Source organism: Apiospora hydei (genome assembly GCF_038363865.1).
Source record: "Apiospora hydei strain CBS 114990 chromosome Unknown utg000005l_segment0_segment0, whole genome shotgun sequence".
Taxonomy (NCBI): Eukaryota; Fungi; Ascomycota; class Sordariomycetes; order Amphisphaeriales; family Apiosporaceae; genus Apiospora; species Apiospora hydei.
In genome coordinates, this window is record NW_027117364.1 from 1,148,758 (window position 1) to 1,164,417 (window position 15,660).

The 15,660-nt window shown below is 55.5% G+C and overlaps 6 protein-coding genes across 6 annotated transcripts; 4 read left to right on the forward strand and 2 right to left on the reverse strand.

Annotated features, from left to right (window-relative positions):
• Positions 1 to 1,151: 1,151 nt before the first annotated feature.
• Positions 1,152 to 2,686, forward strand: PG997_005834 (cysteine protease ATG4; the record flags this gene model as incomplete). Its single annotated transcript, XM_066810149.1, has 4 exons — positions 1,152 to 1,734; positions 1,793 to 1,958; positions 2,024 to 2,248; positions 2,305 to 2,686. 4 exons carry the CDS (start codon positions 1,152 to 1,154, stop codon positions 2,684 to 2,686), a joined length of 1,356 nt encoding a protein of 451 aa, XP_066669072.1.
• Positions 2,687 to 3,068: 382 nt separating this feature from the next.
• Positions 3,069 to 4,853, reverse strand: PG997_005835 (DnaJ like subfamily A member 5; the record flags this gene model as incomplete). Its single annotated transcript, XM_066810150.1, has 3 exons — positions 3,069 to 3,209; positions 3,269 to 4,667; positions 4,744 to 4,853. 3 exons carry the CDS (start codon positions 4,851 to 4,853, stop codon positions 3,069 to 3,071), a joined length of 1,650 nt encoding a protein of 549 aa, XP_066669073.1.
• A 1,277-nt stretch (positions 4,854 to 6,130) lies between these two features.
• PG997_005836 (uncharacterized protein) lies at positions 6,131 to 7,562 on the forward strand (the record flags this gene model as incomplete). The annotated part of the gene is made up of 2 exons (XM_066810151.1): positions 6,131 to 6,873; positions 6,908 to 7,562. 2 exons carry the CDS (start codon positions 6,131 to 6,133, stop codon positions 7,560 to 7,562), a joined length of 1,398 nt encoding a protein of 465 aa, XP_066669074.1.
• A 276-nt stretch (positions 7,563 to 7,838) lies between these two features.
• On the reverse strand, positions 7,839 to 9,806 carry PG997_005837 (uncharacterized protein; the record flags this gene model as incomplete). The annotated part of the gene is made up of 3 exons (XM_066810152.1): positions 7,839 to 9,546; positions 9,605 to 9,699; positions 9,759 to 9,806. 3 exons carry the CDS (start codon positions 9,804 to 9,806, stop codon positions 7,839 to 7,841), a joined length of 1,851 nt encoding a protein of 616 aa, XP_066669075.1.
• A 653-nt stretch (positions 9,807 to 10,459) lies between these two features.
• PG997_005838 (uncharacterized protein) lies at positions 10,460 to 11,818 on the forward strand (the record flags this gene model as incomplete). Its single annotated transcript, XM_066810153.1, has 1 exon — positions 10,460 to 11,818. One exon carries the CDS (start codon positions 10,460 to 10,462, stop codon positions 11,816 to 11,818), a length of 1,359 nt encoding a protein of 452 aa, XP_066669076.1.
• A 1,307-nt stretch (positions 11,819 to 13,125) lies between these two features.
• PG997_005839 (mitochondrial carrier domain-containing protein) lies at positions 13,126 to 14,615 on the forward strand (the record flags this gene model as incomplete). Its single annotated transcript, XM_066810154.1, has 8 exons — positions 13,126 to 13,163; positions 13,292 to 13,361; positions 13,428 to 13,463; positions 13,527 to 13,659; positions 13,731 to 13,823; positions 13,885 to 13,941; positions 14,015 to 14,486; positions 14,579 to 14,615. The coding sequence occupies 8 exons, from the start codon at positions 13,126 to 13,128 to the stop codon at positions 14,613 to 14,615; spliced, it is 936 nt and encodes a 311-aa protein (XP_066669077.1).
• Between the last annotated feature and the right edge of the window lie 1,045 nt (positions 14,616 to 15,660).

Below are 15,660 nucleotides of genomic sequence, written 5' to 3' on the forward strand. Positions count from 1 at the left end.
CAACGAGTTATCGCCTAATCAGGTACCTACCTACAGGCTACAGCAGGTACTTTACCTAGCTATTATCGATAACGGCTATCACTCCACTGTGCATATAGGTATGTAGTCTGTAGGGGCAGCTTTGGAGGGGCATTGCTGCATTGCACTGCACCCAGCTTGCCACATGCAGCTAGCAAGCTGTGCCATTAGGGACCGGGCGGTTGAACAGCAGCATGCACAATACATTAAGTAAGCACGGGATTGTGAGCATTGCACTGTTTATGCTCTGTCTATACTACTACTCCTTATCTGCTTATGTAGGTGCATAGGTTGTTATGCTGGCAGTACGTCGAGTAGGGGGTGCCTGGGTGCCTCTCACTGATAGAGTGCAGTCACTGTACCCATTCCCATTCGATGGAGTGATTGATCATGGTCGGCTTTGGACTTTGGAGCATGTCCAGGCCCCACTTGGCTGGGCTCCTCGTCGATCTGGCGTCACAAGGCCCCGGCTTCCCCAACTAACCTATGGCAGATGACTGGCCTTGAGCGTCTGGTCATTGTCCAAGAAATTCAGCTTGATCACTGACCTCAAGTTACGACCAAATCTCTACATCAACCAAACTGCCTACGATAATCAGAGACTTTTCTTTCCTTCTCTTTGGTTTCGACAGCCTATGTTGCCCGGGCGAGCAAGGCGGGCGTTCAAGCTAGGGACACCATTCACACAAGGAGTCTACCGTAACATCCATCGATCCAGCTTCCTTGCTACTTCTTTCAAGTAGTACCCTTTCCCTTTCCTGCTACCCCGGTCCCTCTCGTTGATGATCCGCCCAGCGGTGCCGTAAAGTGGCCGCCTCCAAACAAGCTGGTCACCCATCCCACCTGCTTTCAACATCTACATGCTGTTCATGTCCATTTTCTTGAAACCCCAGATATTTCGAGACCCTCGCATTCTCCAGAGAAGAGCCGTATTGAGCGCGCTGTACCCCCGTGCCCCGTGCCGCGTACCCCCGTCTCCCCGTCTCCCGGACGACTCTCCGCCCTCCTGTACTGATTAACGAGCAACGTCACTTGCACTTCCCTCCATCCAAGAGGCGGCAAACCATCGTCTTCCGCATCACTCGATTCCATTTCTCTGGCCACCAGCCAACTTGAATATATTTACTTTTACTATGGATAGCACTCTGGAAGTTGGACGTCGCATCGTGCAGATGTTCTGGGACCCCGAACCAACCAACGATGTAGTCAAAGATCAACCGGTATGGTGCCTGGGATCGTCTTATCGACTCAACATCCCCAACACAACAGGGAGCGCCGGTGCTCAAAACCAGGCCTCCGCCTCCCCGAACCCGACAGCGCCGTCAGCAGCGAATCCCCAGCCACCCTCGGACGAGGCAGCGACTAGCAAACCGCCCGTAGAGACCGCTGTCAAGCTCCCCGAGACGCCTCCCTATTCGACATCGAGCAGCCTCGATTCGTCCCTCGCATATGATGAAGCTCCCTTGGACGGAGGCTGGCCGCCCGCGTTCCTCGACGACTTCGAATCCCGCATATGGATGACGTATCGGTCCGAGTTTGAGCCCATCGCCAAGTCGCACGACCCAAAGGCTCTGGCCGCCCTCTCCCTTTCGATGCGTATCAAGACTCAGCTTTCCGACGCGGCCGGCTTTGCCTCGGACAGCGGATGGGGGTGCATGATTAGATCAGGCCAAAGCCTGCTCGCAAACGCCATGGCCATCCAGCGGCTAGGACGCGGTACGTCACGTTGGTCCAGGCACGGGCATACATGGGAAGTGCTAACATTGATGAATAGACTGGCGGATGAACGGGGAACTTGAAGAGAAGGAAATCGTTAAGCTTTTCGCGGACGATGCGAGAGCACCGTATTCCCTGCACAACTTCGTGCGTCATGGCGCAACAGCGTGTGGGAAATATCCCGGTGAATGGTTCGGCCCTTCGGCTACTGCCAGATGCATCCAGTTCGTGCTTCTCGTACCGTGTCGCTCTTTGCAAATGCGTTCGCAGCTGACTTGAAAACTACCAGAGCCTTGACGAACGAGAACGAGCCCAGCCTGCGTGTGTACTCTACGGGCGATGGCCCCGATGTTTATGAGGATAAGTTCATGAGTATTGCGAAACCCGACGGCGAGACTTTCCATCCGACGGTCGTGTTGGTGGGCACAAGACTAGGGATAGATAAGATTACGCCGGTCTACTGGGAGGCTCTGGTGGCATCATTGCAGATGCCGCAGTCAATAGGTATTGCAGGGTAAGTCGCAAGGGCCATTTATTGCATCTGGATGTTCGCTGACAGTGCCGACGTAGTGGCCGTCCATCGTCTTCTCATTACTTCATCGGGGTCCAAGGACTATACTTCTTCTATCTAGACCCGCACTTCACTAGACCCGCTCTCCCATACCATGAAGACGCCAGCGACTATACCCAGGAAGAAGTGGATACGTGCCATACGCGCAAGCTCCGTCGGCTTCACATCAAGGAAATGGATCCCAGCATGCTCATCGGCTTCTTGATCCGGGATCAACAGGATTGGCAGGACTGGCGGCGAAGCGTCAAACACGTGCAAGGCAAGTCCATCATCCACGTTTCGGATCACGATCCGGTAGCCCAGGCAGGTGAGCAAGACAGCGCTATCAACCAGGTGGAGGCTATGAGCGACGATGACGAAGACGCGATCGTGGGTTCCTAAAGAACCCTAGAATGATGATGGTTACGTATTGGTTGGGAGTATACGGCGTTGATGTTGGCGTTGGGCTGCTATATTTTTTCAGGGGTAACTGCGTGGAATCCGGAATAATCGACATGGATGCTCACGGCTGGATATGCGATTATGCGATCCTCAAGATATATCCGGTATTGCGTACAAACAATTCATTTGAAGCCGTCAGGTGGTGGTATCGGTAGTCCGTTTCGCCATCCTTGCATTTGTATGATCCCAAATGACGTGAAGCCCATGAGCCGCCTCGCTTGGTTTTCGGTGCGCTGCACCTCCAGACGTGGAGCAGCAAGTAGAATAAAACAAGGGAGTCGCATGCTATACTGTTCTCATCGTCTTGCGTAGACGTAGTGCCTTAACGCTTCTTCTTGCCTGACTTGGAAGGCTTGCTGGCGACTTTGGCTTGAGGTGGTGGCGCCGCATGCCCCGAGTCTTTCAAATGCGCGAATAGCTTCGTTTTGGAGTCGAATGCTTCATTGCACACCATGCATTGATGCTAGAAGATGGATTGTTAGTTGGGAAGGCATCAGAATGCTGCGTATATCCTGTACTTACTGCGGCCCCTTGCTGCTCCAGAGCGGCTTGTTTCGCAGCTTTCTTTTCCCGCTTCGCCTTGGCCTTGCCCATTTTCTTTGTTGCTGCAGCGGCGTCATCGAGTGTCATATCCTCGGCTTGATTGGACAACTCGTCCACGTTATCGTCTTGGAGAGCTTTAGACTCTGTGCCTGAAGCGAGACGCTCCTCGACAGCGGATCTGGGTGCGTAGTCGTCGTCGTCATCGTCATCGTCGTCTTCACTCTTAGTCTCCGGCGTCACCGCCGCAGGAATGTCAACAGAAGCAACCTTTTCGGCAGGTCCCGAACCTGTTGCCGGCGGTATTTGGGCATCATTTGCATCATCTGCAATACCTTCGCCATCCTCTGCTTCTCCTCCCTCCTCCTCAGACATTGGTGTAGCATGCTGGGTAGATGTGGGAGGCGTATCGAGCTCCAACCCGGCATTCTCCTTCTTCATCTCCCTCCTCAACTGCTGCACAGCTTTGATATGCTTCTTGCTCTTCTCGTGCGCCTCGAACTGCTTCTCCGTCTTGAAGATCTTGTTGCACACGACGCACTCGATGTGCTCCACCTCGGACTCTTCCTCGCTCTCGGTGAACTCGCCCTCGAGCCCGTTATCGTCGCCTCGCGATTGCGCCCAGTCGGGAACTACGTACTCGGACATCTTCTCCTGGTGCGCCGCCCGCGACCGTGCAGCTTGGGCCGCCGATGCGTCGCGCAAGACCTTTTGCCGCTCAGCCTCGGTCTGGGTATTCGGTATGTAGCGGGGATCTCGCTTCCGAACGAAGGCCACCATGGACCGCACGGTTTCGTTGAACTCTTGGACGGCGTCCTCCCTTGCCTTCTTGTTCTCCTTCTCCATCAAGCGGCGGACGCGACGGTCGGGGGCGTCGGAGAGGCGCCATTTGTCCTTCCAGCTGAAGGTCTTGCGCGTGGCGAAGTTGGACCAGGCGCTGTAGAAGGGCTTCGCGACGGTGTCGTAGTCGTCGTTGGCCTTTCCGAACGAAGGGTACTCGACAATGGGCAGGCCGTCCCACTCGCAGGCGGCGACCTCCTGCTGGGAGAGAGAGTCGAAGGTCTCCTGCAGGATGCCGAAGAAGCCGTCGGGGGCGTCGGTGAAGGGGACGGAGGAGTTGAATTTGCGGATGAGGCTATAGAGCTCCTCGGTGGTGGTCATGCGGACATTGTAGTACTCGGGAGTGGCACCGTCGGCGCTGGGATCGTCGCCGCGCAGGATGGCATCACGGTGGGAGTCGTACCAGGCGCGTTCCTGGGGGTCGGACAGGACCTCGTAGGCGGACTGGACCTCGGCGAACTTCTTGGTGGCGTTTTCGACATCGCCGTAGTTCCGGTCGGGATGCAGCTCCAGGGCCTTCTTCCTGTAGGCCTTCTTGATCCTTTACGGAGGCGGCAGCAGATGATGTTAGTGAGGAAGCAGGTCTTGGTTGCGGCAGTGTTGGGTTGCATGCATACTCGTCGTCTGTGGCGAGGCGATCTACGGCGAGGAGCTCGTAGTAATCGACTTTCTTGGGCTCGGCACTGGCTGTGGCCGAGCCTCTCTCGGTGGACGGCCCAGCGCCCATGTTTACGTTGTGTAGTAGTTCGATACGACGAAGCGGGTGCTTACAGATCGCGGGGTCGTGAGGTAGGTAGATAGACCAAGGGGGATTTTGGAAACAGGTGGGGCAGTTTATTTTTCCCGCATGTGTCTTGTATTCAATGTTGTATTCGCAGATTGATTGGATGGATGAACCTATAGGAGATGTCGGTTATTGCAGTATGTACACTTTTGGATGGCATCGCCTTCTTTGGCCAGGTCCCTGTGACCCTGTCTGCTTGTACTGTAGGCTGTAGCATGCAAGTGCTGAGGTACATACAGTCAGTCAATCAGGATCCAACAGTTGATGCACGTTGAACCATCGCATTTGTCGCCAGTCCCCGGCCTCCATTTCCCCACTCGGCGCATGATTCATTCACTCTCGTCTCCTCGGCCGTGGCTGATGGCTGGCGGATGGCTGGCGGATCTACCGCTGTACAACGTCTGTCCAATGTACCTACCTACCTCCAGCACAGGGTGTGCGTACCTGCTTAACTCGATAGGGACGAACGACGTCAAGCTGCACGTAATCGTCCATCCCAGCCCGTCCGACAAATCGTCCAGGGCTAGAGAGCCCAGAAGGCCCAGACCTGCCAGAACTTCAGACTTTTGTCCGTCCATGGCAGGTGCTCGCGTGCTCGCGTGCGGCGCTACCCAATCCAGGATCCATTAGAGGGCAGTTTAGACTCGCTTTCGTCCCGTTTTTTCCCTCCCTCTTTCCCAACTCGATTTCCCTCTCCCTCTCTGGACCAGGCACCAGGAGCAGCACCACACCTGACACCCTGACACCCTGACACCGGTTGCTGACCTCGGCGCTTTTTGTAGGCAGGCTTAGTGGGCAGTATGTAGTACTAGCTGCTTTTCCCTCCTGCCTTTCCTTCTTTCCTTCGCCTCAGATTCCGACCCGAAGGTTTGTTTGCCCCTCGTTTAGAATCCATCCACGACTGTTCATATGCCTATCCTACCTACCTACCTACCTACCTACCTAGAAATCTGCATTTTTCTCGTCCGCTGTCCAACCTGCTGCGAGAGAAGAGAAGAAAGGAAGAGACGGGAGACGAAGACGCGGTTTGTGGTGCGTGAGGAACTCGGTTGTTCCATGCCTGTGCCCTGCCCCTCGCCTGATCCAGTCTGGATGACATATCTACATGTACATATGGCCCTCCGGAACGAGCCCGCTTTCGCCCCATAGTGGAGGATCTCACCGCGCACCCCTTCCCTGCCACACATCTTCCACCATACCGCTCCGTCGGTGCCATCACCATGAAATTCGCACAGGAGTTCAAGAAGGCGCTCCAGCGCGAAGGTGGGTTCACACAACGCGAGACCGCACTCCCTCCTCAGTCCGCCCTGTTGACATATTGTTTCGCCAGGCTTCCCCAGCGCTGGATTGATTCCGCCATTCCCTATGGCCAGCTGAAGAAGTGCCTCAAGAAAGTCACCCGAGAGCTCGAGACCATCGGCCTCGACAGGGACACTCTGGCCCAGCTCGCCGCCAGCCAAACATCCGCCGGCGACCTTGGCTTCCACTACGACCTTGACGGCGAGCCCTTCAACTCTAAACACTTACGACCGAGGTTGACCATCTTCGTTCACTTGAAGGACGGCGTCGTCGTCGATGCGAAGCTGTCCCCAGCCACCAGGGACTTTTTGGAAAAGGTCGCCATAGGAAGGGCCGAGCAACAAGCCCAACCTGCCATAACCCCGGATGTCGATCACGAATCTAGCGCCTCGGACGACAACGAGGCACCGGCGAGCGAAACCGATTGCATATCCGTAACGCCTTGCCCGGTTCGTCAAGTGGAGATCCCACTGGTCTTTGATGGGGAGTTTTTCGATATACTGCAGAATGACGTCTTCGAGCTTGACACGCTCCAAGGGGAGGAGGCCGAGAGGCTGAAGGGGGAGATCGCGAGCCTGGGGCGAACCATGACGCGGACAACGCGGCCGGCCAACGGGAAGAAGGCCAGAGATGACATGGCCAGGTGGCGGGAGATATTCGAACTGTACCCTTGACGCGCGCATCTTCTTCTCCACGAGAGAGTCGGACCATGGTGCGAGGACAGCAGCACAGGCCCTGAAGCAACTGCAGTGGTTCCAACAGGAGGTCCTCCAGCGGAAACATGTTCAAAACCTCAGGCTGTCAGCCAGCCGAGAGGCATTCACCATGTTCCTGAACCTGAACGCCATGCTGCTGCAGAACCTCAAGTTCCAAGAGATCAACCAACTTGCCGTAACCAAGATCCTCAAGAAGTTTGACAAGCGCACGTCGCTCGGCGTGGCCAAGACTTTCCCCGTGGCCGTCCACTCGGAGCGGCTGTTGGCCGGCAGCGTGGCCCGGGATCTGTGTGCCCAGGTGTCCAGCGAGGTCATCGCCACCGTCCCGCAGCTCGACGACTATTTGTGCCCCATCTGTTTTGCTGTGGCATACTGGCCCATCCGGCTGCAGTGCGAGCATGTCTTTTGCAGCCGCTGTCTGGTCAAGATGCAGCGCAAGAGCGAAAGGTTTTGTCCCTTGTGCCGCGGGGACGTCATCATGCGCGCGGGTCTGGACAATTTCGACAAGGCGCGTGCTGCGTTTCTGCGAGAATACTTCCCCAAAGAGGTCAAGGAGAAGGTGAAAGCCAACGAGCTGGAACGCGGCAAGGAGATTTTTGGGCCCGACTATACAGACGGTCCTTGTTGTGTCATGTAGCATGACGGGGGCAAGGGCGCTGCTTGGCAGTGCAACGACCATCTTTATCAATGGAGCCCAGGGATACGTTCAGCGTGGCGCTGTTCAGGATGAAGACCTTTTCGTTTCAGGCAACAAGAGATACCCCGAATGTACTACACATTCTGCGCTTCAGACTAGCAATATCCAATTTACGTTATGATGCATGTGTTTTAATTGGTTCATGTCCCCCGTTCATTATGATCAAAACAGGCCGGGACTGCATAGTTGATATGCTACTTGTGACTCGATCATACGCTACTTCGCTTCCGCTGTTGCCTCTTCGGTCGCTTTCAACGCTTTGGCAAATACCGATTTCAGCAGCTCGGTCTCTTCCAGCCCAACACTGACACGCACGAGGCTAGGGTCCACTCCGTAGCTGGCTGCCCAGTCCAGCTCCTGGTAATGGGCCAAGAGCACGTACGGCGATGTAAGTGTAAAGTTGGTGCCGAGGCTGGGCCCCTTCGCTGTATCCAGCGCGTCATAGAAGGCGATGGCTTGTTCCTTGTTCTGGAGCGTACACGACAGCAGGCCGCCGTATCCACCGTGGGGTGTTTTACAGGCCTCGTAGTTGGGCCTCGAGTCGTTGAACTTGGGGTAGTAGACGTTCAACACATTCGGGTGCGCTACCAGCGCGTCGCATATAGCCTCGGCGTTGGCATTGACCCGGTCGATCCTCGTTTTGAAGTCCCGACTGTTCCGTTCCATAAACATAACATCCTCGGCCCAGTAGTTCTGCTCCTCAAAGGTCTCGTTTAGGACCTGCTTGAGGGAGTTGTAGTACCGGCCCCCGGGGTTCAACACCAAGCCTCCGCCCATGACATTGCAGTCGCCCGAGAAGATCTTGGTCAGGCTGCTCACAACGACATCGGCGTAGGGCAGGACATTGACGTTGACAAAGGTGCCGATGGTCTCATCTATCACCACGGCAAAGTCGTATTCATCTGCCAACTTGCGGATCCGGACGAGATCGGGGCAGGCGAGTAAGGGGTTGCCAGGGAATTCGCAGAACAGGGCGAGGAACCTTGCGCCACTCTTCAGCCGCTCCTCCAGGTCATCCAGATTGGCGGAGGATGCGCGTCCATAAAACTCCGCGCCCGGGCCGAATTTCTGGAGGATCTTGAGCGTGTCGACGTAGGGGAACCCGAAGTTGATGCTCTTCCGGGGCTCTCGGGCCTTCAGGAAAGTCTGGTGCGCTGTGAAGATGGCATTCATGCCGCAGGGGGTTAAATAGATGTCATCTTCCCTAAAGTTACTAACTCCGCGAGCTGTCGAGTCCATAGTCGGAAGCTTTGTCGTCAAGTCGACATCCCCCGACAGAACACCGGCGATGCGACGTCTGATGGCGGACTTGGCGTTGCTGACCAACGACAGGTCCAGATTGCGACCGAAGCGTTCCTCGAGAAAACGGGAGCTTTCGATTGTTTCAGTGTCGCTCCCTTGACCGGCTGGTCCGTTCTTCTCGGCACCCTGGCTCGCCGTTGCAAGGTGGTGATGGCTGCCAGTGGTAGCATCAATAGAAGCAGGACGTTGGTAACGGCGCGGGCCACGGAACACTTTGGCGTTGGCCAGGCCTGGAGACCGTGGCGCCTGAGAGGGCTCGGCAAGTACCAGCAAGCCATCCCTGAGCAGACCGTGGCAGAACTCGGCTCGTCTACTGGATACGCCATCCCCCGAGTGCTGCCAGTACTGCTTGGCGATAGGGAAGGCATCAGGCACAAAGAAGACGGCCGAGATGGATGGCGATATACTTCGCAGGACTGGAGGTACAGAGGCGCTGGCGCTCAGGACCAAATCTACGATTTGAAGGTTTGCTTGTAGCTCCTTCGGGGCCTTGTCCTGGATGAAGCTGTAGCAACGCTGGGCCGTCTTCCTTGTGGGAAACAGCATGGCCTGCTGCTGGGGTTGGCCGAAGCGTGATGTGATATCGCTGGCCAGGGCCTGGATACTCTTGTGGATGAAGAACCTGGAATCACGGGGTGAGCGATAGGCGGCGTGCAAACGCGGAGTCGGAGTTGTTGTACCTGGGGTAACCAGTGACCATCTTGTCGACGACCCATTGCTGCCCTTCTTCGTATCCCACGTTTGCCTGCCATGTCGGCAAGGAGACGCTCACGGCCTGCAGCAGAGATTAGCGCGGATGGGCGAGGTTGGTGCCGTGGCAAGAAGCCGACTTACATGAGCCGTATCGGAAGGGATGGACTCGCCAAGGTCAAAGGACGGCATTTCAATGGTTGGAGTAAGAAAGGCTCTGTTTGAAATCTAGCAAAGTCCCAGATGGATCAATTGAGTGCGACTCGAGGAAGCACGCAATCGCAATTGATCAGAGCGGGTGTTGTTGCAGGCTAGGCAGGGGCCGTAGCTGCCGTGTTTGGTCGGGTGGGAACACTTTTGGTGGTTTGCTGTGACGCAGTTGACGATATTTTCAATTACACGGTATGGCAGTTGACCACAATTGGCCCGTCTTTCCAGTGCTTATGTATGTATGTAAGGTACGTAGGAAGGAAGTAAAGGGGGCGATCAACTGGTTGGTGTCCAGTCACACCCGTCCCAATTCAATTCCGAGAAAGGGTCTGGTTGGGAGGGTTAGCGTTCATCCCCCGCCGGGATCGGAGGAGAGAAAAAAATAAAGTACGTGCCGCAATCGACGCCGTTAGCCACCGGCCGAAAATGGAATCTGGGGTAGCCGAGACGGGGATGATGTCAGCCACGTAGCGTCGCGTCCATGCACTGCAACAATCTCTCTCTCTCTCTTAGGTACCTACCGAGCATATATACTTCATACATGTATTAGATAGTCTTTGCTATGCTATATATATATTAAGAGAAAAAAAAACACTTGTTAACCAGAGAATACCTACCATCTGCCCACATTCGTCATGAAGTTACAAAACGTCGTCTTGACGGAGGGGCCAGGCGATGCCAGGTGGGATCTGGAGATCCTAGACGGCGTGCTGCAGACCAAAGAAGCAACCAAAGCAGACCGAGACGTCCCCTCTGGCATTCTGCTGCCGCCTCTGTGCCACCCTCACATCCACCTGGACAAGCCTTACATCCTCACCTGCAACCATGCGCCATCCGACCGCCACCCGGATTACTCGGACCTGGCACCCCAGTCTGGCTCTTTTGGCGAAGCCTTGGCCAACACATCCAAAGCCAAGGAGCGCTACACTGCTGAAGACCTTCACCTCCGCGGCTCTCAGCTTCTGGCCACCAGCCATCAGCAAGGAGTCACGTCCATGCGTGCCTTTGTGGAACTTGATCATGTAACCGGGACACTACCACTCCAGGCGGCCATACGTCTCAAGCAGGACTTTTCCCATCTTGTCCATGTCCAAATCTGCGCCTTTGCGCAGGATCCCGTCTTCTCAACCGAGCATGGAGAGAAGAACAGGTCAACAATAGAGACGGCACTGCGCGACTTGGGCTCCTTTGTGGACGTGTTAGGGTCAACGCCATATGTCGAGCAGTCCGAATCGGATTCGATCAAGAACGTCGACTGGGCCATCCGAACGGCCATGGAGCACGGGCTTCATCTCGACTTCCATTTGGACTACAACCTAGACAGCTCAGCTACTTTCCTCGTGGAATCAGTGATTAGGTTGCTGGAAGAGCACCAGTGGACGCGGCGTGCGGACAAATCCAAGACCATCGTGATAGGGCATTGCTCGCATCTCACCACTCTGCCGTCCCGCCGTATCCGGGACATGGCCAGCAGCATACGACAGCAAAACTTACCCCTTCACTTCGTTGGGCTCCCCACCAGTGACCTCTTCATGATGGGCAGGCCAGCGGAGAAGCAGACAAGACCGCACAGCCGCCCTCGGGGCACTCTCCAGGTGCCCTCGATGATCCAGGACTTTGGGCTGTCGGCGTGTCTAGGGGTGAACAATGTGGGCAATGCATTTACACCGTACGGGACTGGCGACCCCCTGCAGCTGGCTTGCTGGGGAGTAGGCCTATACCAGGCCGGCACAGTGGGCGATGCAGAGCTGCTCTTTTCGTGCGTGAGCTCACGGGCGAGGGAGGCTATTGGGCTATCGAACGTGGGCTACGAGGGTGTATTGAAGGAGGGGTCCAGATGGAGGCCGATGCTCCTGATTGAGAACATCAAGATGATGAGGCTGAGGCCAAAGCCGGGGCATGCCGACTTTCCAATACCGGCGAGGCCACGAATCAGTATCAAGGACATTGTGTGGGATCCTCCCGAGACCAGCCTCAGGTCTGTTGTTGGCTAAGCGGCCTAAGTGTTGGACATTGTATCTTTGTACATGGTGAGGCTGGTGTTTAGGGTGAGTGCAGAGGCGATGCGAAACAGAAGAAATGCAAGCTCTTGGTCGGCTAGTATCTGGGGATTGTCTCGTGCAGATTCCAGATCACGGTGCCAATCATGTGACCACTGCAATCCATCGTACGATGCCACGGATGCCACGGTAGCCATGCTATGCTTTGACCCCGGATTTACAGAAAGGGTGCGTGCATGTGGGTGATGCAAGTAAGCAACTCGGGTCCTACGGGTCGGAGATATCGATCTGGAGGTCGGAAACTCTGGAAGAGCGGCGTGCACACCAAGCCAAGGCCCATCTGTGGTGGGATACGGGGTGCGGGCAGGGTGCGGGCATGGTGCGGGCCTCTCTTTGAGATTCTTTGAGATGGGGGGTTAGATTGAAAGTAGATTGAAAGATTGATTGATTAGATTTGGAGGGAAGCAGGAGCATTGATGAATAGTGAAAGCTTAGGTAGGTTAGGTTAAGTAGGTTAGGTCCCTTCCCTGGCAGCAGCAGCAGCAATAAGTACCTGCCTTGTACTTCCGGGCAGCAGTCTCTGGGCGCGGGTACATCGCAGACGGGCAGCCGGTAACCTACTGCAAGTACAGGCTGAGCGAGCCCGTCACTCCCCTCCCCACCCCTGCTCGCCCCGAGCTCCGACTGCGCACATGAAGGGAAGGGCGGGCTAGGTTCACTTGGGTTAAGCCCATCCATCGACGTATGGATTGTGAATTGAAGATTTTCTGGTGAGCAGTCCATTCGTTGGCTGCTCTTCTCACCCCCCAGGAGCCAAACCAACCACAACAGCCAAGGAAACAGAAGAAGGAAAAAAGAGTCTGCCAGCTCAAGTGCTCTGCTCTGCGCTGCTCTGCTCTGCTCTGCTCTGCTCTGCTCTGCTCTGCTCTGCTCTTTGTGCGTGCTGAGACATTGCGCAGCCGCAAAGGCGTTGCTTGAATTGCCAGTGTTGCGAGTATTGTATTGTACCTGTGCTTTCCGGGTCCCTCTAGCTCGGCTTCATCTCCTTCTAGGCCGCATCTGATCTGGAGTTCCGGGTACCTCGCTTTTTCCGCCCTCAGCCACCTGCCCTCCGAAGCCTCTGAAGCTTCCGTCCTTTTTCCTCCAACGTCACCGTTCCCAGGCTCAACCTTCGACCGCCACTGCAAACCTTCGCCGCCCTTTGCAGTTGTGCGACCGACCCCTTTCGGAGCTGTACAGCAGCCGTAACCCTGGCGCTCCAACCCGAAGCCTTCGGCGAAGGCGCCCAAGCTGTGGCCAAGATGGCCCAGCCCACAGCCGAGCCCGTCGACGACTACGAGTGCGTGATCCTCCTCTGCCTCCTCTGCCTCCTCCTCCTCCCCTCGTCCTCCGCCAATCCCGCCGACCACCGGACACCCTACGCTTGTTGCTGTGCTGCTGTGCTGACATTGACAACCCTACAAACAGCTATGAATCCCTTCCGCCCAATTTCTCTCTGGCGCAGAACATGGCGGCCGGCGCCTTTGCTGGCATTGCGGTTCGTCTTGTACTCGGAAACGGCTAGCTGCGGGCGGAGCTGGTGGCTGATATGGGCATTGTCTAGGAACACACCGTCATGTACCCCATCGATGCGATCAAGGTCCGTAAGAGCTCGACACCAATTGGTCGGATTGCGGGCTGCGACTGACTTGATACTTCGCAGACTCGAATGCAGATCATCAACCCCTCGCCGAACGCTGTGTACAAGGGCATGGTGGAGGGCACAATGCGAATCGCGACCGGTGAGGGCGTCTTGAAGCTCTGGCGAGGCATGTCCAGTGTGGTCGTAGGAGCAGGTAAGCTCCCCTCCCCATCTTGTCGTCCATGAGGCAGACCTTGTCCCGAACCCATGCTAATGGCGCCCTAGGACCTGCGCATGCTGTCTACTTCGCGACATACGAGGCCGTGAAACACGCCATGGGCGGTAACAGAGCCGGTGTTCATCACCCGCTGGCTGCCGGTAAGTAAACTGCACTCTGTACCGGATTGCGAGCTTCTTTGGATCGCTCACGATGCATCAGCAACTAGCGGGGCTTGCGCCACCATAGCAAGCGACGCCTTTATGAATCCTTTCGATGGTAAGTTTGGAGATGATGCGCCCCATGTGTGTGTGTGTGTGTGTGACGCCGGAGCTGACCCCCCATCGTACAGTCATCAAGCAGCGCATGCAGATTCAAAACTCGAGCAAAATGTACCGCTCCATGGCGGACTGCGCGCGATATGTCTACAGGAACGAGGGTCTTTCGGCCTTCTACGTCTCGTATCCCACGACCCTATCCATGACGGTGCCCTTCACCGCACTGCAGTTCCTTGCGTACGAATCCATCTCCACGACCATGAACCCCGAGAAGAAGTACGACCCCTTCACACACTGCACAGCTGGTGCTGTAGCGGGAGGCTTTGCAGCTGCATTGACTACGCCCATGGACGTCATCAAAACCATGCTCCAGACGAGAGGTAGCGCGACAGATCCTGAGTTGCGCGCGGTGAACAGCTTCATGGCGGGCTGCCGGTTGCTGTACCAACGAGAAGGCATTCGCGGTTTCTTCAAGGGTGTGAAGCCGAGAGTCGTTACGACCATGCCAAGTACGGCCATTTGCTGGTCCGCCTACGAAGCATCCAAGTAAGTGCAGTCTATGCTGCTCGTACCACGAGTCCATTTGTGTGGCTTTGTGCCGGTTTTTTCTCCTTCGTCGTCACTAACCTCGATATCAGGGCCTACTTCATCCGAAGGAATACGCCTTCGTCATAATGCACGGCACCCCCTAGACCATGTGTTTAGGCTTGACCGTTTGCGATCTGCGAAGCCGGCCTTTGGCGACGTCACCAGGAGCCGGCTTAGGCATTGCACCACTATTGCAACTGCATCGCGATCTGCAACTCAGCATCTGTTGGACAGGCGCTAGTCCAATCTCTCGATAAGACATCACTCGAGCAACCAAAACCAATGATACACACGAAGAGAAGGGGGGAAAGAGAAAGAGAAAGAGAAGGCCTCTATCCGAGGCACAACCATGTACATGGCTTTGGCACGGCCTTCGGATCCAGTGGTCGAGTTGGAGACACATGGGGATAACGGTCTCCTGGATCTTTCATTGCAACACCGAAGTTGCATTTTTGCGTCCTCCCATACTTGATGGTCATGTATACTGGACGCGCGCGGCGTCTGGGTAGCACGTTCGATGATGACTTCACGGCATCGCATCTTGTACACTAATCGTGGCATCTGATGGGAAATTAAAATCACTAGATGGTCGGCGTTACTCGCGGCTCTTTCCCAATATCCTCACATGACATGTGGCATGTGACCTGCAAAGTGACTATTGGCGTCGCGGTAATGCTCTGTATATCGTGGCAACTTGCAAAGTGACGAGAAAACCCACTAGGGACAGGGACCGCAACAAGTCAAAGGACGAGCATCCGACGGGAGGCGAGGACAAGCACCAATGAAGTTAAAGGTTGTCTTGATATTCGGCGATACCCCGTCCCAAAAAACAGCAGTGCATCCCCGTGAAAATTTGGCGACTATGTGTTTCTGCTTTATTAGCATGCTGGACACGACCAGCGTTAGATTGGGCTGAGGCAATGCCCACAAAGGGCATGCTGCAGGACGCTTCAGAAGATATTCCACATGGGCAACCTATCCGTAGCATACATGATGGGGTTGGTATATAATAGACGGCCGCTTCATAAAACATCTCTTTGAGAAGTACGTACATCCTGGAACGACGAAGGCAAACAATCAGTCACAACATCACTGCTAATACGGGACACCATAATCAGGTATAGTAATCCAA